The sequence below is a fragment of the Ips typographus genome, linkage group LG6 (genome assembly GCF_016097725.1).
Source record: "Ips typographus isolate SLU linkage group LG6, UJ_Ityp_2.0, whole genome shotgun sequence".
NCBI classification, from domain to species: domain Eukaryota; kingdom Metazoa; phylum Arthropoda; class Insecta; order Coleoptera; family Curculionidae; genus Ips; species Ips typographus.
Window position 1 is genome coordinate 11050774 of NC_138427.1, and position 26038 is coordinate 11076811.

A 26038-nucleotide genomic window follows, 5' to 3' on the forward strand; every position below is an offset into this window, starting at 1 on the left:
AATTAATAATTTATTAACTGTTTAAAAAGCATAAACAAACTTTGATTAACCAAGTTCCTATAAAGGAATAAAACATCATGTCTGATGATGAGGTAAATTATGTGAAAAAAACCAAAACTATCCACTATGGATCTTTGGAAGATGCCGAAAGGGCCCGCTTGGAGGCGATGCAAGATGAAGAAAGCTCAGACAGTTCAGAGCCTGAGCCCTCAGCCCCCGCGCCACCACCTCCAGAAGAACAAAATGAATATCTGGAACTGGAAGAAGCAATGGCTAGAGACAAACAAGCCTTGCTGGAAGAGTTTGAACGACGTAAAAAAGCGCGTTCTATTAATGTTTCTACTGATGATGGGGAGGTGAAACGAAACTTGCGGCAGCTGGGGGAGCCAATTTGTTTGTTTGGGGAAGGTCCGGCGGAACGGCGCAGTCGTTTGAGGGATATACTGAGCCGATTAGGGGAAGATTCAGTTATACGCCGTGAGGCTGAAGAAGAGAGGAAGTTGTTTGAGAAAGATCAGGAACAAACATGGTATCATGAGGGACCAGAGTCTTTAATTATTGCTAGAAGGTGGATTGCTGAGTATTCACTGCCAAGAGCTAAAGCAAGGTTGGAGGAAGCTAGGATGTTACAAGACTTGCCTGCTACTACCAAAACTGCCAAGTAAGTTTTGATTTTACACAAGAATTGATAACTAATGGTTTTAAACAGGTATCAGGAATTACAAAAGAAAATCCATCAAATGGCTATTCATTCCTCACAAGTTGGTGATACTAGACCAATCTCATATTGTACATTTTCACCCAATTCTAAGCTGTTAGCCACAGCTTCATGGAGTGGACTTTGTAAAGTTTGGTCAGTGCCAGATTGTACTTTACAACAAACATTAAAAGGTTTCCAAATCAAATCAGTGCAAATCATTATACCTGCAATTTGCTTGTTTTAGGCCACACTTGCAATGTGGGGGCAATAGTATTTCACCCTAAAGCCACAATTTCAAATGATGAAAGTATTTGTAATATGGCTTCATGTGCTGGAGATGGTTCAGTTAAGTTATGGGACCTTAAAAGTGAAGAACCGATTGCCGATATTGAAGGTCACATGCCTCACAGAGTGTCACGGATTGCATTTCATCCTTCTGGAAGATTTTTGGGTTGGTTATTATAAATGTAAAAATACTCTAGTGTTAACTGATTTGAAACTTTCAGGAACTTGTTGTTTTGACAATTCCTGGAGGTTGTGGGACTTGCAACAGTGCACCGAAGTGTTGCATCAAGAAGGTCATGTTAAACCAGTTTATTGTATGGCATTCCAAATTGATGGGTCTGTGTGCGCTTCTGGGGGTTTAGATTCGTTTGGACGTGTTTGGGATTTACGTACTGGTCGTTGCATTATGTTTATGGAAGGCCACTTAAAGTCAATTTATGGTAAATTTACTGGTTTTGCTCGAATGTGAAGAGTTAAGGGTATTTATTGCAGGAATCGATTTTTCTCCAAACGGATATCATATAGCAACCGCGAGTGAGGATGACACATGCAAAATTTGGGATTTGCGGAAACGCTCTCAATTGTACACCATACCGGCTCACAACAATTTAATTTCGGACGTAAAGTACCAAAAAGACGAAGGCAGTTACATGGTAACGGCGTCGTACGATGGTAAAGTGAAGATTTGGAGGAGTAAAACGTGGCAACCGCTGAAAACTTTGTCGGGACATGATGGAAAAATTATGTCGTGCGATATATCGCCCGATAACAATTATATCGCAACTAGTTCTTATGATAGGACGTTTAAATTGTGGGCACCTGAATATTGATAAGTTTAATACATATTTTAAATAAAAGTCAGTTTCTAATTTATTATTTATGTTTGTAAGCAATTATCCAGCTCACTCTGAATTTTTATTCACGTCCATAAATGTTGAATTACTGTTTTCCAATTTTAATTAACTTAACTTTGTATTACATACAGGCTGTCCAACAGAGGGTGGTACCTTACACGTTTATGAAGATCTGGAGGATCATTTGGAAAATTTGCATGTTTAGATAACACTCTAAATTTGTATTCAGTGCATTCACCATGTGTCAAGATTTCTGTATTGGTTTTTATTACCAAGCTTGATTTTTTCAAATAATTTTTGAAGACTAAACAAGCTAAGAATTTCTGGTTTGAGGTATCGATAATAAAGATTCTATTTATTTTAAAAGTCACAGGACTCTTTTTTAACGTCATAACCAGGAATAGTTTTATTACCAATACAGAAATCTTGACACATGGTGAATGCACTGAATAAAAATTATACTAAGATTTACAAATTGAGCGTGGTCTCTAATTGGAGGTGATGTTTCTAATCTGTCTAATAGCGGATACATATTTAGCCGAATGGCCCATGCTCTGGATTTGGTACTGGTCAGATGGCACTTTCAATAAAGCCGAAAGTTGCTCTAAATTATCAGACATTGTTATTCCTAAATCTTGCAACACGTTATTGAGATAATCTAAAATTTAATTTAAACGTGATTGCGCGATTGGAAATTACCGCCTAACTTACTTATATCCTGCGCCAATTGTCGACTAGCCGTTTGGCTTAAGGTGGAAATTGATAGAATTTTATCGCAAAATGTATTGCACGTTCCACGTGCCACTATCTGTAAAAATACTTGGGCTAAAGACCCTTCAGTATCAGGCGCATCCGCGTATTCCTGGTCTATCGATTTCAAAGCGCAACTCAGAGCAGGATTGTCTTTAAACAGATACGGTTCCAAATGTTGCGGCAGCTCCATTAAGTACTGGCCAATCTACAAAGGGCGCAGCTTAGACTCAGAATTCTACTTGCATTATTTTTTATACCAGGTGTCCAAGAGCACCCTGGACATAGGAGATTAACATGGGAAAACGGTTTTGATTTTTTTTGCGCCTGTACGGTTGATTTGATTGAAAAATCCTATTAATGAAAGTTGTAGTACCTATCACGGACTAGTTTTCTGTATTTTTTTCGGATCTCTAACTTGAGCCCTTTCGTCGTAAAACACGAACAAAAATGCGAAAATTTAAACTTTTGGCCTGCACTGTATAGGCGGTTGTCGGGCAACGGGTAAACATTTCATTGTTGCTGGTACGGTTGCTCGACAACCGCTTATACAGTGCAGGTAAAAAGTTAAAATTTTCGCATTTTTGTTCGTATTTTACGACAAAAGGGCTCAAGTTAGAGATCTGAAAAAAATACAGAAAATTAGTCCGTGATAGGTACTACAACTTTCATTAATACGATTTTTCAATCAAATCAACCCTATAGGCGCAAAAAAATCAAAACCGTTTTTCCATGTTAATCTCCTATGTCCAGGGTGCTCTTGGACACCTGGTATACCTGTGTTATATACTCTTGTGGTGAAAAACTGTAATCGGGTAAATCAGCGTTGTTCAGTAAATTCGATCCGTCAAACTGCGCCCAAGTTTCCGCGGCAGAAACAATCTCTAAATGGGCGGAAACTGGCCCGAAAGCCACCTGATATGTAGTGTGGTGGATATCAGTGCAAAGTTTCGTGAATTCTTTGGTAACATAGTCCAATAATGACAACTGAATGCCTTCGGTCACGCATTTAATCAACGATTCGTGTTCCCTCAAATTATCTTTATCCAACAACAAGTTTTTGAATTTTACTAGATCACTACTCTTATTCAGCTCTAAAACCGTTAAAGTCAAATCTTTCTCCAACTGTTGGATTTTCAGTAACACGTCTCCGGTATGTTGTAGCAGTGAAAAAGATAATTGAAATGTGTTCCAGTTTTCTTTAAGCCTTTTCGACCGGTCAATTTGTCGTAGAGCCACCCTGTTATGCAGACAACAAACTGCAATATGTTTTATAATCTGAGACAAAATGTACACACCTGTAGAATCCTGCGTAATTTGAAAAATACTCTCTTAAAGCAGTCAACAAACCACAAATGCCGCAATTTTCAGTCAGCTGTTGACAGCGCTTCTTTGCTTCCAAAGCATAATCAATTACTTGATGGACACTGAGTCCTAAAGCTTGAATGGTGTCAGGCAACTCATCTTTGATGCAGTTCAGTGCATTTAACTGTTTAACTAAGTTGACTTGTTCATAAGTAGAATACTTGCACACATACACCACTAAGTGACTGTAGACTGCTTTCATTAAATTCTCTACAGCTTGATCTGAATGAAATGTTTTATTAAACCAGATTAATCAAAAACATAAAACCGACCTGAAGTGTTTTGTTTGACAATATCAAACATGTTTTCAGCAAATTGTTTTGCAATCTGCTTAACATCAAATAGAAGTGATAATTTATCTGATACTTGTTTAAGAGCAGCATCAATGCACTCATTCAAAGAAGGGTCTAAACAAGTCAAGACGTCAACGTAAATTGCAATTAAAGAGTCCGTCGCCGATTCGCCCATAAATACTTGATTAAACCATTTACTCTGAGTATGCCAATTAGAAATTAAAATATTGTAATAATTGTAAATCAGTTGTGTTATGGTTTCATCCTGTTCAATTTCCAGCTGACTGCGCCATTTTTTCACCAAAATGTCTTTTTGACAGTTATGATAGTATTTCATTAATTGAGGCGTACGTTTGATTGACGAAAATATCTGTACGAATCTAACAGCTTGTTCTGCAATTTAATTTTTTAAAAACATAGTTTTGAGCAAAATTTTAGCCAACAACCTGCATCTGAATTTGTAAAAGCCTGAACAATTACAGGGCTTGCAATAGCCTCTAAACGGTTTTTTAAACCTTCCAACTGCAGCTTTCTGTCTTCATAGTCAGCCACATTAACTAACAGTTTCAAAGAGTTTTGCATCCCTAGTATTTTACTAGAGATTGCCTCAATATTTTTAGAATCAAATATTTCCTCCAAGTCATTCACTACAAACCATCTTATGCCTTTCTAGCTCTAAATAAAACTCAACACAATACCTAATACAGTCCAGTTGTCACTTTCATGCAGACCCTGCTTAGCCACCTCAAGTTTATTTTTCAACTTGTCAAGCTTCTCAATACTGTCAATACTCTTCCTAGTATCCTGTTCAATTTGTACAATTTCCTGTTTTACCTGTCCCATTTTCTCTTTCAACACCAGGGCTTCCTGTTGTAACAATTTAGAGTCGCGCATAATTTTTGGTAATGATGCCAACACTTGCTGACTACTACTCTCTAGTGAATTGTTCACTTGTTGCACGTACAGCTGAAGCTTCATTACCAGTCCCATGGTGTAATTATTCTGTCAGGAAATTCAAATATTGTTTAATTTTATTGTTAGTAAAGTGATTTGAGTGCCTTACATCTTTTTTATCTGGGGTTTCCCCAGCTTTCAAAGTTTCGTTCACCCATTCCTTTATATCAAAGTTGTCGTTTGAGAATGAGCTGATGTCCTGTGAAATTAGAGTATAATAAGCAATTTTAAACTAATTAAAATAAAAAACTTTTACCATTTTTGATGACGTTTAGTACATTTAAATCAAAACAAATAACAAAAATTCTAACCTCAAAGTAAGAATTTCTTCTCTACCATTTCCTTGGACTAGACTTTATTACGTAAAGAAGAAACCTGTTGATTTGAAGCTCCTAACCTAACATAAAATTTTATTTACAAATTTGAACAATGTGTACCAGTGTTAAAAACTAACTAAACATTACTTGTTACCCCGATTTGTGCCCCATATCAAAATAATGAAAGTTAAAGTAATTAGCCGGTCAGCAGACGAATATCTGCGCGGCACCAAAAAAGAAATTCACAAAGGTAAGTTAAAACTTTACTTTTCCATTCAATACAACCACATTTTGTAGTGTTTCGCAACTACGACCCCGCTTTACATCCTTTTGAAGCCGCTCGCGAATACACTAGAGCCTTAAATGCTGTTAAACTTGAAAAAGTGTTTGCTAAGCCATTTATGGGCAATCTGGATGGACATAGAGACAGTGTGTCTTGCGTTGCCAAACACCCTAAACGTTTGTCCTCTATAATTAGCGGCGCCTTTGACGGTGAAGTGCGAGTGTGGGATATTCCACAACGATGTTGTGTAAGGGAATTTGTTGCTCACAATGGAATTGTAAGAGGTATTGTCTACACCCCTAAAGGAGACAATTTTATTACTATTGGAGATGATAAAACTATTAAGACTTGGAACGCCTTAACTCCTCAGTTTGGGGAGGAAGAAGAACCAGTGAATACAGTTCTTAGCAAAAGTGTGGTCACTTCTATTACTCATCATAGGAAAAGTCCAATTTTTGCTACAGCTGGAGAAGTTGTACAGTTATGGGAGGAAACTAGAAATGAACCATTGAGGACCTATCAATGGGGGGTTGATAGTCTTCAGGACATTGTTTTCAATATGGTGGAGCCAAATATCTTTGGAGCTTGTGCTAGTGATAGAAGTGTAATTTTGTATGACATGAGGGATAATGGACCACTGAGGAAGGTTATTATGAAGCTAAGACCTAATAAATTGGCTTGGAATCCTATGGAAGCCTTTATGTTCACTGTGGCAAATGAGGATTACAAGTAAACTATTGATAAACCCCTTTAAACTAACATTTAATTGTATTTGTTTTACAGCCTTTATAGCTTTGATACGCGAAATTTGAAAAAGCCTATAAATGTCCATATGGATCATGTGGGTGCTGTAACCTTTGTGGACTATGCCCCCACTGGTAGAGAGTTTGTTTCTGGCAGTTATGACAAAACTATTAGGATTTTTGAAACTGGTTATGGACACTCACGTGAAATTTACCACACAAAGAGAATGCAAAGGTTGACCTGTGTCCACTGGACTTTGGATAACAAATTTATTATTAGTGGATCAGATGAAATGAACATTCGTATTTGGAAAGCGCGAGCTTCCGAAAAACTTGGTCCTGTAAGTGAAAAATGAACACAATTATGGTAACAGTGTATTAAAATTAAAATTTCAGCTGGGGCCAAGAGAGAGGAGTGCTTTGCAGTATGCTGAAGTTTTAAAAGAGAAATTTGCCAGTCATCCTCAAATAAAGCGCATTAGCAGGCATAGGCATGTGCCCAAACATGTGTATAATGCCCAGAAGGAGTTGAGGACAATTAAAGAGAAACAGAAGAGGAAGGAGGGAAATAGGAGGAAACATTCAAAGAAGGGTGAAGTTCCTTATGTCTCTGAGAGAGACAAGCATGTCGTCAAGGAAGTTCAATAATTTTTTGTCAGACAATATTTGAATGAAAAATGTTTTAATTTAACTAACACTTTTATTAATTATTTTTTCTGTAACAGAATACACCAATTTCCCTGATCATAGTAACTTTTTACAACATCAATACTCCCTACTTGTCTACATAAATGTTCCAATTCATTCTCTTCAAACACATGATAGAACCTTAAAAATGTAGTCTTATTCACATCCTTCAGTTTCCAGGGAACTAAAACGTCATTAGCCTGGAAGTTACTCCTGTTTGTGTGCACAGGAAGTGACACCTTTCCAGTTTTTAAGGGGACTGACTTCTCACTCGTTTGTTTACTTTCAATTGGACCTTTCCTGTTCTTTCTATCTTGCTTTATATACGCCGATTTTTCTTGGTTACTCACTTGATTATTGGCCCAAACATATATTAAAGCTTTGCCACCCACTTTAAGTACTCTAGTTATTTCTTTTAGTGCTTTTAACCGCCGATTTTCAGTCGCTAGGTGATGCAAAACTGCAATACTAATTACTGCATCTGCCATGTTATCCTTTAAAGGAATATACAAGCAATCTGCTGTAAAAGCTTCAAAGTTTCTGTTTCTGCATATGTCAATTAAGCCAATACTACGGTCACAGCCTATATCATAAATATTTGGATTGTTAGCTAAATATTTGCCATTGCCACAGCCCACATCCACTAAAATATCCCCTGCATTCAGTGATTGGACAAATTGTAAAACATTAGGCCATGGCTTATGTCTAGTGTCACTAAAATGGTCTGCTATAACATTATACACATTATGTACATGTAATTCCTCTAATTGGGATGCCATATCATCCTTAATTAGTATGCTTTTTTTGGATTCTGAGTCACATTTTGATTTGAACAAACATTGACACTCACCTTTTAAAACTTTTCTAAATGTGAATGATACACGGGTGTTTCTTTTGCAACATGTGAAGCCACTGGTAGTTTTTATGACATCAAACTTTCTTGGTACAATACCATGGGTCCAACTGTACCTGCTTTCTTCGGACATAATGAGTAAAGATCTTTGTGGCAACAATACATTAAGATGTTGATTGTCCTTTTTAAATTCCATTACAAGTGATGATCCTAGTGATAGACATACAATTGGGTCTTCAAAGGCACTGTGAGTGTCAATGTGATGGGGTATACCCTGACCAGGTAAATAATGGTTGATGGTTAACTGATCAGGTTTGAACCTAGCAAATTGCATGTGCGTTTCTGCAAGTTTAGTCCATAAAAAGTGAGTCTCATCTGGTAAACTTGCAGACAAAGGTTGGTCTTTATCCACATTATTAATATCATAGCGAAATTCATAACCAAAATGTTTAACTAATCTATTCTTCATGCTACTTGAAGTCCCACTCTCAAACTTACATAAAGCCAGCAACTGTTCTTCCTGCAAATTGTCAACAAAGTCCTCAATGATTATCAATCCTGGTGGCACACTTTTCCAGCAGTTTTCCTGGCTTGGAACTGAAACTTGCTCAATATACAACAAATAAATTGGTTTACAGTCCTGAGCTATATTCAGCTGTCCATTGAATGTTTCATAAGCCAACACTGAAGATTTCAGTTCCTCATAGGAAATGAAGCAAAAAGACTTTCCAGGAATCATCCATATGCCAGACAGAGCCCCGTGGATGCTGAAATGTTCATAAATTGCCTCTTCCATTAAGCCATTCACCAGACCAGCATTACAAATTATCAAAGTTTTAGTTGGTTCAGTGGAAATAGCAATGTCATCTTCTTTTAGTAGTTGTTGGTATTTTGCTAATTTTCTCTTTAGTTTACGCTGTTGGCTTAATGATTTGTTGTTTTTTAAAGACATTTTTAAAAGAAAAATATTAAAAACAACATTAAAATATCGAAATAGGTTAGGTAAAAAAAAATATAACCTCAATTGTTTAAGATTTTTGACAGCTGGCAGTAAGTAGTAATGATTTGTAACCAACTCCTGGAGGACAAACAAACCGGTATAGGTAAGTTGAAAATTTTGTTAATTGCTATGAAATAACTGTTTTTATTTTTTCTTTATTAAAGTATTAGTATTTAGTACCTGTGTACTAAGGTATACACTTTTATTTATATAGCAATAGTCAAAAATACAATTATGATTATTAAAATTTTCTTTTAGTTTTTGCTGATATTTCCTTTGATGCACCATGTAGAAAACTTGGATCAGAAAAAGTTTACAAGAAATCCAATTTTTTCCTTTTTTAACTTAAAAAATAGCAAAATTGCCCCTTAGGGACGTAGTAATGGAAAAATTCACCATACGACAAATTCCACTTTCACGAAACAATCTCGAATGGCTGGGTCCATTGTACGGCCTGTGGGAAAACGCCGACCGCATCATCAGATTTTCCCCACCCCGAAAAATCTCTTTCGCATCTTGGGATCGCTCCACGGATGTCAGTCGGATGATGCTCATTGCACCTTTTGCCTCTACTGGTTCGGAGTTTGGTCACCGAAAAAGTGGCGCGAATTACGTGAAAATTTGAAAATTTTGCCTGATTGTGTGGTGTCCAATGTTGTGTTTTATAAATATTTAGCAAGTATGTATTAAGTTAAAAAATTTGCATTCAGAACTTTTTTTGCAACAAAATATAAAATGCGCGTCATACATTGATAGAATATGAATAAATGGGTAGTTTCCATTTATACAGTTTTCCTTAACTTAAATAAAAAATGAGAGTCATATCCACCTGAGTTATGACACGTTAAAGTGTCATTTTCGCTCTTTGCATAACCATATCTTGCTTTTCCAGTCTCATCTGGCGGAATGGCATATTAATATCACAGCTGGCTAAACAGCCATTAGATCTGACAAAATATTGTGATGTCGGTATATACATTTGGGTGACGTTCCAGACAGGCAACATCACTTATCGCCTCTGGAGGGTTTCTACTGATTCAAATCTTTATTTTACTAAAGACTTAAAAAAATTAACTTCAATGACAAACTGAAATTGTATTGCGGTGAGCACTGACTAATTAAAAAAAATCCATTTTTATCCATTACTAGTTACGTACTCTGGTATGTTTTTCTATCCCATAACTCATCTATATCAGATAGGAATTGAAATATGGTTTTGTTATTCCGTATATTCGGGTGAAAAATTGCGAGATTTGGTCTAATTGATTTTTCAATTTTCCAGGATTTAGAACCAATATTCCGGGGATTCCTTTTTTGATTTATCACTGTAGTGCATGAAAATTAGTTTTTTCAAATAGTATCAAAGTTAACAAACTGCAAACTAACCTACTCTAATACTGTTAATGCACCAACGTCTATCCTAACTAATGATTCTGACTAGATATCATCGATAGCATATGTCTTGCTCTATCGGAAGTTTATCCGTGTTAATTATTCCTCCATTACACATGTAAATTACCCTTCCATAATACACGTTAACGTTGATGGAGCTCATTTATAACTTGTCTGATTTATGTCTTTGGTGCATATAATGTCACCTAAAACCTCTCAAATCTACCTCCAAAGGTAATGTACAGAATTTGCATGTTTTGCTATCCCAACTAGAAAAAAGTAAAAAAGCACTTTTATCCCAGTTAACAAGCATGGCAGTATCAAAGCCGAGGATTCGGTGTAATCCTCATAAAAAATAATAGCTTCAATTATTGAACGGTTTGAAATTTACCATTGCACTTTGCATTTGGATTGGGTTGTTATGATTACACAGAAAATTAGATCTAAAGAAAAGTTACACAGACCATATAATTACTGAAGGCACATTGTATGCAGTTCTGTTAAATTGGACAACTTTACACAAATTTTTGAAAATGTTTTTTTTTCTACAATAAAATAAAATCACAAAGATTTGTTAAATTTTGTGAAAGGCACAAATTACGTAAATTTGCTTGAGGATAGAAATCGTCTCTTGCTAACAATGTCTTTAAGTCTGAGGCAGGTAAAAAGCAAAGTTAGAAAAGGGTCGCGGCTTTAAATCCTAATTAGGACAGAAGGTTTTTGTAAAGGGCTTGAATTCAGCTATGTTTCTAGCTTACTCTAACATGGTTTATTTGAAACATTTGCAAGCATTTTTTGGTCTTTCAAAACGTTAATTTAAATACCAAGAGGTAATAAACTTCAAACTGACGAACAAAAAGCGGATTTGATAGGAAAACCCAAGAACCGTGTAGCACCCCCACATACACACACTCATCAAAATGATTGTGCGTCATTTATTGGATGGTTTTAATCGAATCGAAGTTCGCTATTGACAGTGTTTGCTGTTAATTAAATACCCGAAACCCTTCGACCTAAGGGCGGTTAAATTAAAAGTTTGTACAATTTTTAAACTCATGAGAAGTTTGTGAATTGGTTACAATAGTTTCATTAAATAGAGTGATCAGGGCTAGGAGTTTTGTAACTGAATTTTAATGTTCTAATAAACTTTTCCTTATTTCCAGGCAATTTTAATCATCGTCCCAGAAGTATGGCAGTGTTTACGCGATTTGTAGTGCTTCCAGTAAACTTTTGTTAGAAAACTGCAAAGTGCTTCGATGCTTCCGGCATTGGGAACCAACCCAATCGGCATCAATATCGATGCCAGCATCGGGGTCAGAAATTCCGAACCATCTCGCTACTCAAAGTTTTGCGTGGTTAGTTGTGATACAGTTTATGATTGTTTGTTTTATTTGACTCGAGTTTGGGGAGTTCTTACGTCAATAGGTAAGTTTAGACAATTGTAGTGCCGCTATACGCTCTGGGGACAACGTGGGACGTAATTAGGTTAGTTGTTTTAAAGTTAAAGCGCACTGCTCGGGGGCTGATTCTATAAATCGCGTTGGAAGTTTACGGCTTCCAATTTTAAACTGGCTGCACCATCTAGGGGACATTTAGAGTCCGAGTTAGTTACGGGGAAAAATTGAGAAAGTTTAGTGAGATACATCTGTTTACTAAGGAAGTCAGTGATGAATTGTCGCAATAATAGTTTTAAAGGGTGTAGTTGTATAGCGGAGTTTATTTTGTTTTACAGTTGAAAATTTTAATCCCAGTTTATTAAAACAGGATTCTCAAGAGAAGTGCTGATAGACTTGAAGACTTGATAATGGCAGGTTCCTGTCACATTCTGCATACCTTTCTCTTGATAACCCTCTTCCCTTGTTTCAAGAATAGGCACCCAGGGGTATATGAAAATAATTGGTCAGCTTTTTGCTTATCAAATTGACGCCCCTGCAATTCGACCAATACAATCTAGATGGAGCTAGTAAAAACGCGAAAAACGTCAAGTACGTCAGTGTTAATGACGTTTTGAGTGGATTTTAGCGATTTTGCCAATTTTCTTGACATTATACTGACAAATGGTGAATGTATAAGTGTATGAATTTAATTTTGACAAAAAACCAATTACAAACTCGGAACAGTGCTGTGATTAGACTAACAGAACAGCTTGTTGCTTTTCCTTAACCAATAATTTACGCAAAATACTGCACATATCGAGCATTTATTGTATCAATTTTGTAAAAACAATTACAATAACTTCAACCACTGACATTGTGATTAGCAAAAAAATTAATCATCACTTTTATAAATGACTATTCGGGCCAAATTTACAAAATTAATTTTTTAATTTTACGGCCGTTCTGATGATTAATCGACTAGTCTGATTAATTACCAAAACGTTAAGTGCTTTCCAGGTTTAAACTGGCACGGAAGGTTGGTATTAGCTTACAGACATGACCTAGGGACGTTAACGTACCTCAATTAAGGAGGCATATATTTCTGGATAATTTCATAGGGTTTTAAGGTAGTTTGTGTAGTAAATATTTGGATGGAAATTCCTGAAATTCAGCTTTAAAACAATAAAATTAATGTCACGATCCGGTCGCTCAAATGTTAATAAGAATTTACGGGGATTTATTAGAAAAGTTTTCCTCTTTCCGGGCACTGAATGCCGCCTATAATCCGTATTTTATGTAACAGCTTTGATAAAAGTTTCCGTAAAAGTATAAAAGGGGTTTGCCCGAAATTTATATTGTAATATCGTAAAACTCCTAAGGCAAACCAAAAAGGAAAACTAATTGGCATTTTCAACATACTTTTAAAAATTGGAATCGCTAAATCATTTTTGTAACTAAGACAGTGAGAAATTCTAGGTAATTTGACTTTTCCACAGAAGTTTCATGACGCTTGTCTCAGTTATGAAGTTTCCGGGAAACTTTTCTTAACTTTTATTAAACCAATCGCGATATGTCCGTTATTGGATTTCCACTGAGGATATTGCGGTCGTTTTTACTGAAACTTAGCCAGGTGCCTAGAGAATTACACCATTTTTTCCAACCTTTAATCACTGGAATTACACCTTAAAATAAAAATTAAGCTAAATTTTGCTGGTGACAGTATTATTTATTTTGTACAGTGTTAATGGTCAGTGTAAAATAACTGTTATGTAAATTGGTGGCTCGTAAAAGCTTTAATTTAGTTGTTGAATAATTGAGGAGCAAAATCGATAGATCGACGTTTGAAATTACTTGCAATTACATACGTTTCTAATTGTTGGTCGGATTCGAACTATTGGTTAGTGAAAAAACTTCAAATCTGAAACTCTGGCAAAATACAACAAGCCAGCAACTAGTAGAACCGAGTTTTGCGCATGAACCTTAATTTTGCTGCTAAATATTGCACAAATTCGGTATGTCACATGACCAAATGTTACAGTTACGTCATTATTGCGTTAAGCGCCATTTGGTAGAGCCTAGTTTCGTTAATATTCATATTTTTTGTTTCTTATAATTCTTAGTATGTGTGTGCAGCTTTTTCTTGACCAATCACAAAAAAAATCTGGAAAATCTGGTACCTACATATGAAAGGAAATAAATTGAATTTTCTTGTAGATTGATCCAGCTCTTGTCCTGTCCGGGAAATAACTGGAATATTCCTGCATAAATCCGGGAAAAAGCTTTGTGTCGTTGCGAATAAAACCTTAATCCAATCATCCAATCATTTTTAAGGGCAAATCGCTGGTCCATCCTCTTTCCCTTTCGCCCTTCTGGTGTCCGGTTGCAAAACACCTCGCGCCGGTTTCCGGGGGTTAGTTTCCGGGGTCGGAGTTCCATCTGATTTATCAAAGCTAGAAAAAGCATTGTGGCAACAAACAACATAAAGAAAACGTCCACCGACACCGCAAACCCAATAAATTGCGCCCTTTGGATTGGAAACCGTGCCAGCGAAATGGTTTTTAGAATTGAACAGCCCTTCTTAGTTTATTGGTTGCATTAAAGACTAGACGTAGCCATTTAGATAAAATTGCTATTTAGGAATACATTTCACGAATTTTAGCTACAGATTAGTAACAATCAAACTTCTTGTTAAATTTTCGTTGCAAATTGATATCAAAGAGTTCATTGTTCAGACTTTCGGGTGCGGAAACGTTAATGTTAACACTTTCATATACTTAAACTCCAAAATTAGGTCACAGTCACCATTAATTCAAAGGTATTTTCTTTGTTCCCGCGCTTCCGCTTTTCTATCTAACGATTCTTATGATATCCGTTTTAATTACGAAATGGATGTGAAACCTTCACCCTCCAAAACTACTTCGTTTTATTAGATTAGGTTCTAACTTGAAATTATTTCGTCTATAAGTATTAATCTTGAGGAAAGTTAGTAGTTTTAACGGTTTAGGAGAATTTTTAGTGAAACAACGTTACCTTATACCGAGTTTACTCAACTTTGATCCAATTGCTTTGATGAGGAATTCAATTTGCAACTAAATAGGATGAGAAATTAGATAAGCACAAAGTATTTTTGTAGAAATGTTTAAAAACTCGTTTCCTAGATCACTCTGAAGTTTAAAAAGTTTTCTGGTTTTTCAAACCAATTTGTTATCCAGAACAGTGTTCTTCTAGAATTTATAGGGCCTGCCAACGTAATTCAAACCACATTAAATTACTGCGTGTTGGGACTAAGTAATTTCACGTCTAACCTGTTCACCCAAAGGACACGAAGCTTGGAATGTTTGTGACAAACACCGATTGGAAAATCTGTTACGACCATCAAAGGTTAAAAACAAACATAATGATACGTGTAATATCAGAGCCACAAAGAAAACTTTTTCTACCTAATAAAAATAGTAGAAAGGAGAAGAATTACAGTTTTTTCCTTCCTCTTTTATCCCCTGAGGTAAAATGTTCCTTGGAAATTATAGGCTTTGTAACCACCGAGAGGAAAACCACCCTTAAATAATTGCACTTTTAGAAGACAGTTGGTTTAGCTTTTGTAACATTCGTCACGTGTAGTTTGTGATTGATCAAGAAAAAGCGCATATACTGCACATGTTTATAAATTTGCCAGGCTTTTGTTTAAGTTGCAACTAGAAAACTTTGTCATCCAAACTATACTCTAAATAAAGGCCTGCGGCCGCAAAACACTAGGAAACGGGGACTGGAAAAGATGGGAACAGAACAACAACGAAACAGCAAAACTAGGTTATTTGAGTTTCGTTTTGTTGCAGTTTCGTGCTTCCATATTATTGGCGTTGTACAATATAACAAAATTTCTTATCACGAAGCCAAACAATACAAGTTCTGAACAAATTGAATCATGTAGATTGTTTTCTGAACAGTTTTACAGAGAAAAGTAAAACTCCAATTAAAACCTTTTTCGACATTTATTATTCTTTAATTAAAATGTTCTCCACTTTGTTATTTCTAAGGAAATTATTAATTTGATATCATTGTTTAAATACTACAATAAAATGTTGTTATTTTATCTGCGGATCCAGAAATTTTATGTAAGTAATTAACTTTCTTCCACAAGCCATTATTAGCTGTTAATTGGTTTTTTCTCATTGAAGTTTGGCAATTTCCAGCCGTAACGGTTTTCTTATATGGCTCCATTGTTCCAACTTGAAAATGAATCTCTTTGTTCCGCTAATATTTTGGTAATAAACAATTTGCCATATATCTTGTTATCTCAGATTTTAATTAAGACTGTCTTGGTGTTGTTTAGGGAGCTTGAAAGTAAATTTCAATATACAAAAGGGATTACTCTGGAACAAAGTAAAATGAATACGAATAGAGAGACACGGGCTGCCTAAGGCATAATAGAGTTGAAGTGCATTCGATGTTGCACTCTAAAAGACTTTAGAGCTTAGTCCTTTAGTTGCCTTGGGACGTGCTGTCCACTTTAAGGTCTTGCCTGTAAACCATTTGACTAAATTTGGTGTTTTTAATTTATTTAATGACAAAATTAAAATGGAAATCTTCCTGTTACTTTCACTGGCAAAGAATGTAAATGGATTTCATACTAATTCAATCAAGTTACTTAATCAGGTTACTCCATTGTGTAAAAACATTTCTAAATCCCCTCTCTATATAAAGTCTAATAAAACACAAACTAAATGTGAAATAAAGCTTAATTTAAAGGGGAATTCTTGCAACTCAGCCTTGGAAATATGCACACGTTCTTGCTGGAACAGTTTCCATTTCCAGCATTAACGACAAATTGCAAATCTGCATGCACCCATTCTCTGAATTCAGGTCACATTTACCTATTATTAAAGCAAAGGAATTTTCTTTGTTTTTCCCCTGTATAAGTTATTAGAAAATTGATTAATGTGGTTATGGCTGAAAGCAAATTCAATCACAGACTTCAATATAATATAAATTGCAGTGAATCATTCCGCTTCCTACTTGTATAATGGACATTATGCAGTCTGTTATTAATTTAATTGTGGGAAATTCCGTCTGTTTATTGGATATACACAAGTTGTGGTTTGGTATTCTATTAGGAGCGGCAAACCTAACATCTTAAAACGTACTCGAGATAACTGAAAATCCATTTCGTTCAAACGTCTTTGTTCCCTAAAGTTTTCCCCTTTAGTGCTTCTGCTTTTTGGCTCGATTCGGCGACAAGGTTTTCAATTTGCAGACAAAACGACAAGAAGCTGTCTTAAGAAAGTACTGGAGTTACAACTCTTTGCTTCAGTGAACTAATGTCTGATAACGAGACGTTTTTTGTTATCTTAAACTGCCTGCTTAAGGAATCGTGTAACGTGTTTTATGTCATTAGATAGGAAATTTAATGAGGATTCCAAAAATGTGCTTAAAAACATTATTCGGTCACCCCAAGTGGGTTTTACAGGCGATTTTCTCCCTGACTGTCCTTAAAACCGGATTCAAAATTTCAGATCACAATATCACTGAATTGTAAATTTGTTGCACCAAACCAGTTTTTTTTAAGTAACTCGAAAACGGTGCAAATCACAAACAAATTGTAGGAGACCAAATATGTTCCTAATCAACTCCTTAACCCAACACCATAAATTTGCAAAGTCGTTTTTGCTTCCAGTATACAGGGTGTGCATGAAAAGTATGATGGTCACCCTGCACGCAATTTTTTTAGTTTATGTTGCTCAACACCATTGAAAAGAGGAGCTCAAGACGGTTCTTTTAAGTCGTTAAACTACTCTAATATCTCAGTTATTTTTTAGATTAACTATGCACATACTTGCATTGTAGAAAACGGCATAAAATGGACATTTTATTAAAGTTTGAGCCTAACTTTCCATTTAAAATAATAAATATAGGTAATTTTTTTAGAAAACGAAAGAGATTAGCAAAAAACTAAGCACGCCAGTGGAATCACTTCAAAAAAGTGTCTCAAGAATGTTTTTGTTTCACTTCGATATTTTAATAAACAAAAAAGTTGTTCAAAATGGACAAAATTTGAAAAAACTGACAAAATATCGAAATACGGTTTTTGCCATTAATGATTTCTCAAAAATTGACCTCTAGACATGTATACTAGTTTTTTCCTATTTATCCGGAAAATAGGGTTTTCCTGGCAAAATACTGTAAATCAGGACACAAAAGTTATGACTGATAAAATTTAAAAAAGTGAAAAACTAAAAAAAAATTATGCCAGAACACCCACTAAGGGTCACTACTTTTACTTCAAAATAATTTTATTCCAAAGAAAATATTCTATAGAAACGGTAAAACAGACATAATTGAGCCCAAAAATGTAAAAAAGAAGAGTAAGTACCCAGAAAATTTTGACATTATTGAGCTAGTTAAGTCGCCAAATACAATATTCGTTAAATAATTTACTACATATTGGAATTCCATACCATTTTCCGAACTAACCAAGCCACACATCAAAATTTAAAAATGGTTGTATTGGAAAATTCTGTATCACATTTACTGGAATACAACACAAAGCGGATTTTCCCGTGTTTACTGAAAAGCGAAACGGAAAAGAACTAAATTAGATCGGCGTGGAATAAAATAGAGAACCGGATTTCTATTATCTTTTTGTCGATAGGAAAATCGGCTGCTGGAATCCTTTCGAAAGATATATTTTTACGTAAAAATTTGGTTGCTCAGTTTTAGGAACATCTGCATTATTCGCATTTCCGTGAAATATTACGATATAAACTACACTCTGAAAATATTGCTATATTTATTCCTTGCTTTGTTCAGTATTTTTGATAATCTAATTTGAATGAAATTTTAGTTTTTTCTATTTATTCGAGCTAAACTAAACAAGAAATCCTAATGGCCGATCACTTGACACCTTAAGTTACTTAGAAAGTGCCAAAGTTTGCGCTCTAACAAAATGTTTACTAAAAGCTACCTAAACAACTTTCTTTATTTTTCGAGTAAATAAACGCTTTCTTAAAGCTTTTCAGTTTCCCAATAGTTGAGAGAAGCAACTATTTGGTTTAATTAACTGCGTTAAGCTTTGGCAACAATAGGAACAACCTAATCAGTCGTGTCGAACGTGCTAATATGACAGAGAACCACCCCCGATTTCAATAGAGTCTCTTACAATGTACAGGATACCAAAATCGCTTTCATTATTTATAATTAGGTTCGGGGAAACAAAGCAGGACCCGCAGGAGGAAGATAAGCAACAATAACAACGTAATTTGTAACGATATTAGGTGTTAATGCGGTGATATTGCTTTTGGGTGGTTAATGTTCAAGTTTATGGGAGAGGCCGTTACTATTTTGGGTGGTTGCACATTAACTATGTGTTTGCGTTACAAAAACACACTCAATAGCTTGATTGATTCTGTAAACACTCAAAAAACCCTTTTCGTGAATTTCATGGTCGATTCGTCAGTGGCACAACGAAAACCAAACAAAATCTTACTTCGCCTAATTCAAGTGAGCCAGACCTATTTTCCGCCTTTTACAGTCCTTTTATTAACTCGAAGCTTGGCAAATAAGTTTATGGTCTATTTTGTACTTCAGTCATTCGGGCTTCTGGCTAAATCAAGTTCTTAACATCGTCATTTCATTCGGGGTTTTCTCCTCGGTTATTGGGAAACTTTCGGGCGGCTTAATTATAAAGTACCCGAATCGTTTCGCTGCTGCTTTTAAGGACGTGTGTATGTGTATAGTTTCGGGGATTTATAGTTTTGGCGGTTTTCCCTAAAACAACCAAGTTTTTAAGCCGTGTTTGCTTGCTTTAAGAGGCTTATCCGTACAGATGAGAGGGAGAGAGAGACGACGACGTTAAAGCACTAAAATTGAAACAGAAGAGATATAATTATAGATTATCTCGAATACAATGACAGTTAACGTCAAAATGACAGTTGTAATGAATTGGATTTTCTAAGGAATGAACCCAGAAACTAACGATGGGTAAATTATTAGTAAAGTAAATATTTTACTTTTGATTTTTTTGATTTTGTCGCTAACTGTCCTTTTAAACCGTCTTTCTGACTGTTTATACTTTGACTCCACTTTTCACCCTGACTTTACCTAATTTTGTAGTGTTTTTTATGTCATTAGATAGGAAATTTAATGAAGATTCCAAAAATGTGCTTAAAAATACTATTTGGTCACCTCAAGTGAGTTTTACAGACGATTTTGTCCCTTACTGTCCTTTAAACCGTATTCAAAATTTCAGATCACAATTTCACTGAATTGTAAATTTGTTGCACCAAACCAGTTTTTTTTAAGTAACTCGAAAACAGTAAAAGTTACAAAAAATTTGCAAGAGGCAAAAAATTTTCCTAATCAACTCCTTAACTCAGCACCGTAAGTTTGCAGTACCGTTTTTGCTTCCAGCATACAGGGTGTGTATGAAAAGTTTGCGGATTGACTGTTTTTGGAACGAGGAGCTCAAGACGGTACTTTTAAGCCGTTGAACCACCCTGCCCTCCCGAAAATAACCGAGTTACAGGGTGTTCAAATTTCAAACCACAACATCACCGATTTGAAAATTTTGTAAGAGCAGGTTTTGCTAAGTAACTCAGAAATGGTGAATGTTACACAGTCAGTCAGTGCCGCTACTATACAGGGGGGGCTATCCATGGACGTATAAACAACCTTACTGTATCTGCCAAATAAGATAGTAATTCAGGTTCAAACGAACCGCCTCAAAATAATTAACAAATTAGTATAAACTTTTAAGACCAACATATATGAAAGAAAAAAATTGATCAAAACTAGAGGTTTCCACCAAAACAACGACGTTTTTAAACCGTGCTAGCTGCTTTAAGAGGCTTATCCATACAGATGGCTTTCGGCAACGACGATAAAGCACTAAAATTTAAAACAGAAGAGACAGAAATGAATAAATATGAGCGTGGCTGAGAAGTGCTGAAAAGGGTCGCTATTTACGATAAATGTCAGGAGGCACTCGGATTGGGGCTCCTTTAATATAAACACCAGTCACAATTCATCCAGACGGCGGCCTTTTCAATATTAATTTTCCACTTCTTAACCTCTCCCAGATTAAATTGAGTTAGTTAGCTAAAATCCTTCTACACAGCAATGTTTTAATTCACTCCTGCATACACTGGAAAAAAACGAAATACTCCAACGTGCTGTGCAAATGAAATGTTTGTTCCAAACTCAATAATTTACTTCAATTATCCGAAATGAGTTCTCTTAATCGCAACTGTTCTTAATTTAGCCTTGTTATGAAACGGCACGTCTGAATTGAAGTAAAACTCTTAATTAAATCTAAATTAATTATGTGTTTTCCCGGAATAGCTACTAAACAACAAGAATTAATTGTTTCAGCTTTCCAGAGCAAATTACTCACTACACTGGTGATTCCTGACAAAAATGTTAAAAATCAATTGAATTAAATAAAGTCCAAAAAGTGTTATCAATTATTTACCTAGTTTATGGTAAACTTAACCTACCATAAAAGAGAAGAGGGTAAAACACAAACAATTGTGCCTAAATAGCTGAAAATTTAAAAAATGATAAATCGAAGGAAATGTTTTAATTTTGCCTTCAATTTATCAAATTTAGATTAGGGAACCACCCTCCAATTGTTGGCATAATAAGCATTTCTTGATTGAAAATCTTCCAGATATCGTGGAAAAAGAATTTTCCTGTAGATTGATTTGCGCTGGATGGCTGGGGAATGTTCGTGAATAAATCTGGAAAAATCTTTTGTGACCCATAGAAATACAATCAAAGGAAATAACTTTCATGATAACCAAACAGTTTTTGCCCAAGTTTATTAATAATATCACTTCAATAGTGAACACAAAAGCCAGGGCATGTCATACACTATAACAATAGTTTAAATTTATTAAATTATTGCAGCATAGTCGGTAAAACAAAGACAAGAAAGTGGATTATAAGAACGATCTTCGAACTTATCTGGCTTTGTTATAGTAGTTTCCCAACTTGGGGACAAAACCCAGTTGTGTTGCTTGCCAAAATTAGTTTTTTTCCTTCGAGTTTTAGTTCACCGTAACCAAACAGTAATTTGGATTGTTTTCACAAACCTGAAAGAGTAATTACACTGAAACAACACGTAAATCTCATCGTGGCAAATTGGTATTTAACCAAACTTTTGCTGTTGGTGCAATTAACTGTAAACTGTAGTTTTTTCTCGATTTTATTTCCTTGCTATTGAACCGCCCAGATTTGCGCAGCCTGGATAAGTTGAGAGACTCGTAAAATTAATGAGAAACTATTTTAATGAAGCCTTCAATCCGAATTGATTACATGTTCAGTCTGTTCCTAAAGACAGAAAATAAGACGTTCCTTTGGCAAACTTGAATAAAAAATTCTTAAGTAAAGTACAATTTCATAAATAACACTTGTAAGTGATAGAAACGACGTGGCCAGCATTGCTAAATCGTTCATTTTATTGGGGTCAATTTGAAAGTATAAAATTTGAAAATTTGAATTGCAAATCGAGGATTACGTCATAAAATACAGGGCTCTGTACTTGAATTTGGTATTTTGTAGGTGGATTACTAAAAGTGTCTCTTTGGGTTATTAAAAATTCCCCTCGGTGCGTGTGTTGGAATTTAATTTCACTTTCGTTGTTTTGAAAATGTTGCCGGTTTTGCGGCTGAATTTCTAAACAAAACGTCTCATGTATTATGAATACAAATCCACTGCTGCTTTAGTGCGGGAATTAAGATTGGCAGGCCAACGAACAGCATCAAATATTACTGAAACTTTGGACGGGCCAATTTTCCGGTAGATCGATTTCCTCCTGGATTTCGACGTACGGAAAAACTGTTCAGTGTGCAATATCAAAATATTTACGATTAACTTGTAAACAGGCAAAACGAAACGAGATTTTCAGGTTGGAAATCTCCAGGGTAAATACGTCCCCTGCTTATTGGAAGAAAAACTGCTTGTCGAGATTAAGGTCACCGAGTTTTCCCGTTTAAATTCGAACGGCCAGGTTGTAAATTCGGACAAAAAAGACGTGTCCCGGATAGACCGCAGGAAAATTTCCCTGCGGAGTTGCTATTTCAGGATAGCAAGCAATGTGGCATGGCCGTCTAATAAGACTGGTCACATAGAGCCCGAGTGGCTGGATAGAGTGCAATAGAGTGTAACGTAATTCAGTTTTCCAGGAAATATTGCTTTCTTTGGGGTCTGGAAATTATTCTATGCACGTTTGTTTTATTAACTGAAATTACAAAATGTTGCTTTGCATAGTCATGAATGCTGATACAATTGTACAAAAAAACTATAATTTTTATTCAATAAAAAACTGAATTTATCGAAATCTGAAAATTGAAGAATTACCATGATGAGAGAAGATTTAGATTATTGTATTAGTACTTTTGAGTGTTTTTTTTATATTTTACTCGAAAATGCATTATCGTTGACAAATAACACCAACAAATTTTAAAGTGCTTTTTTGTACTTATTTCACCTAATTTAAGGTTCTTTGGTCTAAATATGCCCTTTGCTGTGCATTGGAACCTTTTTTGAACAAAAAAAAAATATTTGAAAGTTTAAAGTGCTTATTTTAGCAGCAACTAAACAAACTTGAAAACCAAAAATTAAAAAATTCAAAACCAACAAACTCAATCCTAAATTTACAATTTTTGCTGTAAAAAAAAAATATTTCCTTATCAATAACAATTTTCATTTTTTTATATGTAAATTTGTTTCAATTTTGCAAGAAAGTTTTGTTCCAAAATTGCTCTTACTCGTAGTTTTCCACTAACCCTTGACAGATATTTTAAGACGATATAATATGCTCCCTCATAAATATCGTGTTTCTTAAAGTGCACAGGTACGACAAAATGCAGAAAATAAACAGCTGCCATGAACACAGACATGTTAAATGAAAGCGACATATTTGCTGAAATTTTCCGGTATATTCCAAAGTTCTATGTTTTGGGAAAAATGTATTTTGATGTGAGGAAATTGTTATGCAGTACTACCTCACGTTTTTCTTAATCCAGCTGAGTTAAACAAGAAAACAAATCGAAATATCTTAATTTTCCAAACGTTCACTGAAAAGGGTTGCATAACAACGACCCTTACGGAAACAAAGTTAAACTCGCCTGACCGCGCTCCATTAAACATGAAATTAAACCAATCAGCTTCCGGAATTGCCCACTTAATCAAGTTTTAAGTAACTCCGACCAGAAAACTAGTTGCTGCTTGAACGAGGGAGGGAGATGGAATGCGATCGAGAGTAATTGCAAGACGCGTCATGTTTCCAAATTGATTTGTCGGTCACACGTGGCAAATTGGGTAAAGTTGGATCAGAACTCAAATTGTTACCCCATAAACAACGACGATAGTTTGGGAGTTGTTAACACAATACGGCTCATAGTAAATTAGTCTTGTAGAGCAAAGCGGAAGCGAGATATTCGCAAATAATCAACTTTGAAAAAAGTCATTAGTAAAAAATTACGCAAATTCACTGCAACATGCACACATGATAATTAAAATTAATTAAACTTTATGAAAATAACACTGCATTACTAATAATGAAAAATTTAGGAGAACAACAGTAAATAACACCACAATTCAAGCCAGGGTAGTAGAATTTCATCAAAAAGAGTTTACAGACGAACTGCAACTCATTAGTTAAGTATTCCGTGTTTAATTAGAGGAATAAAATGTAGTTTAAAGGTTAAAACAAGCTTTCAATGTGGACATTTTCATTAGAGAGACTTCAAAGCCCATACTGCTGCATAATGTCACTCTTTTGTATAAATATTACCATCCAGAAGGAATTTAACCTTTTAGCGTTTTATAACCGTGCACGTAATTTGAAATATTACCTAAAATTTGCACAAAATAAACTGGAATTATGCAATATTTATTTAACAATTACAAGTTTATTTGGAGCAAACATAATAAAAGTAATTACCCCTCAAAACCGTTGTAGAGGTGTATTTTTCCTTTATAAATCACGTCGATTTTAACAGTTGGACATACGAGATTTCTGAAATTAATTACAGTGGTGTAATTATTTAGCTGTGAGGTTTTTGAAGTCGTTCTTTTCCAACCACATTGTGACTGGCCATAAAATGCTACATTAATCTCGACAGCTTCTCTTTTGTATCAGGGAGAAAAGAGTTTTCAGCCTGCGAGCTTTTGTTTTAATACCGATGCAAAGATGACAAATTGCTTGAAAAGGGTTTAAGTTTAGATTAAAAAATCAAAAACTAGTAAAAAAATACGAATTTTATATTAAGTAGAATAAGCACAAAAAAATACCAGTTTAAAACCGCTCTATTTTCTATGCTAACTGGGTATTATTCAAAAATTACAATTTTTTTAATTTCCTTGTTCAATTTGGAGAAAGATGTATATCTCTGTAATACTTCCACTACACTTACCAGTTCAGGTCTGATAAGTCAAAAAATTGGTGAAGATAGTCTTAAAACTCGATTTTTCATATAATATTGCCATATTATATCAATAACATTTGATAGAACAAGATACAAATACCTTAGTTTTGCACTAAACTTGCCAATTGAAAATGCTATTAGATTAGTTTAACTTAGGGTAGGTTGTTTTAGGTTAGGTTAGAGTGGTTAGTCTAGGTTAGGTTAGTTAGGATTCACTCTTCTTTTTCTAGATTTTTCAAAATTGCAGATTGTTGTCAAAATTTTTAAGCCTCTGAAGTCAACATTCTCAGTTTCTAAGTCAGTGAAAGTCAAACTATGAAAACTGGTCCTGGAAAAGACAATTTTCAAGTCACTCAAGTAAATTTTTACCGTTACTAAGTCAATTTCTTCGTCCAGAACTTTTTTAGCATCATGAATCAATGCGTAAGTGCAACAAAATAATTTATTAGCAATTCAAAATACGTTTAAAACCACGTTTTACATAAAATTCGCTCTAAATATTGCCTCACTCATACAACTTTTCCCATTGAGAAATTGTAATGAGAGCCACGGCGATTAAAACTTTTTAGAGGCTCAATTATAGAGAGTATGTGGGTGAATGAATACGACATTTAAAAACAAGTTGACGAGTACCAGGAATTTTACGGTTTTGTAATTTTAAATTATTTATGAGGAGTTTCAGTAATTTGGAATAAAGTTGAAATAGTCCAATTAGAGTTCTGAAAGTGGTGATACAATTTTCAACTTTAACCTAACTTTTCA

At 35.0% G+C, this 26038-nt stretch overlaps 5 protein-coding genes across 5 annotated transcripts in view; 3 read left to right on the plus strand and 2 right to left on the minus strand.

Moving 5' to 3' along the window:
- Window positions 1-15: 15 nt before the first annotated feature.
- U4-U6-60K (U4-U6 small nuclear riboprotein factor 60K) lies at window positions 16-1858 on the plus strand. Its single transcript, XM_081982087.1, has 5 exons — window positions 16-661; window positions 710-891; window positions 945-1151; window positions 1207-1425; window positions 1478-1858. The coding sequence occupies exons 1-5, from the start codon at window positions 78-80 to the stop codon at window positions 1813-1815; spliced, it is 1530 nt and encodes a 509-aa protein (XP_081838213.1). The 5' UTR covers window positions 16-77; the 3' UTR covers window positions 1816-1858.
- On the minus strand, window positions 1848-5551 carry Cog7 (conserved oligomeric Golgi complex subunit 7). Its single transcript, XM_081982085.1, has 9 exons — window positions 5458-5551; window positions 5311-5400; window positions 4946-5249; window positions 4694-4894; window positions 4227-4640; window positions 3888-4176; window positions 3367-3829; window positions 2551-2797; window positions 1848-2497 (listed from the first exon to the last, which is right to left on the minus strand). The coding sequence occupies exons 1-9, from the start codon at window positions 5458-5460 to the stop codon at window positions 2328-2330; spliced, it is 2181 nt and encodes a 726-aa protein (XP_081838211.1). The 5' UTR covers window positions 5461-5551; the 3' UTR covers window positions 1848-2327.
- A 39-nt stretch (window positions 5552-5590) lies between these two features.
- Window positions 5591-7289, plus strand: LOC145730737 (DDB1- and CUL4-associated factor 13). The gene is made up of 4 exons (XM_081982088.1): window positions 5591-5768; window positions 5816-6530; window positions 6585-6885; window positions 6941-7289. The coding sequence occupies exons 1-4, from the start codon at window positions 5699-5701 to the stop codon at window positions 7190-7192; spliced, it is 1338 nt and encodes a 445-aa protein (XP_081838214.1). The 5' UTR covers window positions 5591-5698; the 3' UTR covers window positions 7193-7289.
- Window positions 7225-9097, minus strand: LOC145730734 (tRNA (carboxymethyluridine(34)-5-O)-methyltransferase alkbh8). The gene has a single exon (XM_081982086.1). The coding sequence runs from the start codon at window positions 9034-9036 to the stop codon at window positions 7252-7254; it is 1785 nt and encodes a 594-aa protein (XP_081838212.1). The 5' UTR covers window positions 9037-9097; the 3' UTR covers window positions 7225-7251.
- Window positions 9098-9605: 508 nt separating this feature from the next.
- Window positions 9606-26038, plus strand: part of LOC145730746 (uncharacterized) — a 40347-nt gene continuing 23914 nt past the window's right edge. The window contains exons 1-2 of the mRNA XM_081982111.1: window positions 9606-9763; window positions 11640-11901. Of these exons, the coding sequence (XP_081838237.1) occupies window positions 11733-11901 (169 nt within the window). The 5' untranslated portion in view covers window positions 9606-9763; window positions 11640-11732. The remainder of the gene's footprint in view (window positions 9764-11639; window positions 11902-26038) is intronic.

Bases quoted from the DNA above. Each gene is read 5' to 3' on its own strand.
- U4-U6-60K (XM_081982087.1), top strand. From the start codon at position 78: ATGTCTGATGATGAGGTAAATTATGTGAAAAAAACCAAAACTATCCAC. The intron at 892-944 runs GTTTCCAAATCA...TGCTTGTTTTAG, and splicing joins TTTACAACAAACATTAAAAG to GCCACACTTGCAATGTGGGG. The intron at 1,152-1,206 runs GTTGGTTATTAT...TGAAACTTTCAG, and splicing joins TCCTTCTGGAAGATTTTTGG to GAACTTGTTGTTTTGACAAT.
- Cog7 (XM_081982085.1), bottom strand. The intron at 4,895-4,945 runs GTATTGTGTTGA...GATGGTTTGTAG, and splicing joins TGACAACTGGACTGTATTAG to TGAATGACTTGGAGGAAATA. The intron at 3,830-3,887 runs GTGTGTACATTT...TCTGCATAACAG, and splicing joins AATTACGCAGGATTCTACAG to GGTGGCTCTACGACAAATTG.
- LOC145730737 (XM_081982088.1), top strand. From the start codon at position 5,699: ATGAAAGTTAAAGTAATTAGCCGGTCAGCAGACGAATATCTGCGCGGC. The intron at 5,769-5,815 runs GTAAGTTAAAAC...CACATTTTGTAG, and splicing joins CAAAAAAGAAATTCACAAAG to TGTTTCGCAACTACGACCCC. The intron at 6,531-6,584 runs GTAAACTATTGA...TTTGTTTTACAG, and splicing joins GTGGCAAATGAGGATTACAA to CCTTTATAGCTTTGATACGC.
- LOC145730734 (XM_081982086.1), bottom strand. From the start codon at position 9,036: ATGTCTTTAAAAAACAACAAATCATTAAGCCAACAGCGTAAACTAAAG.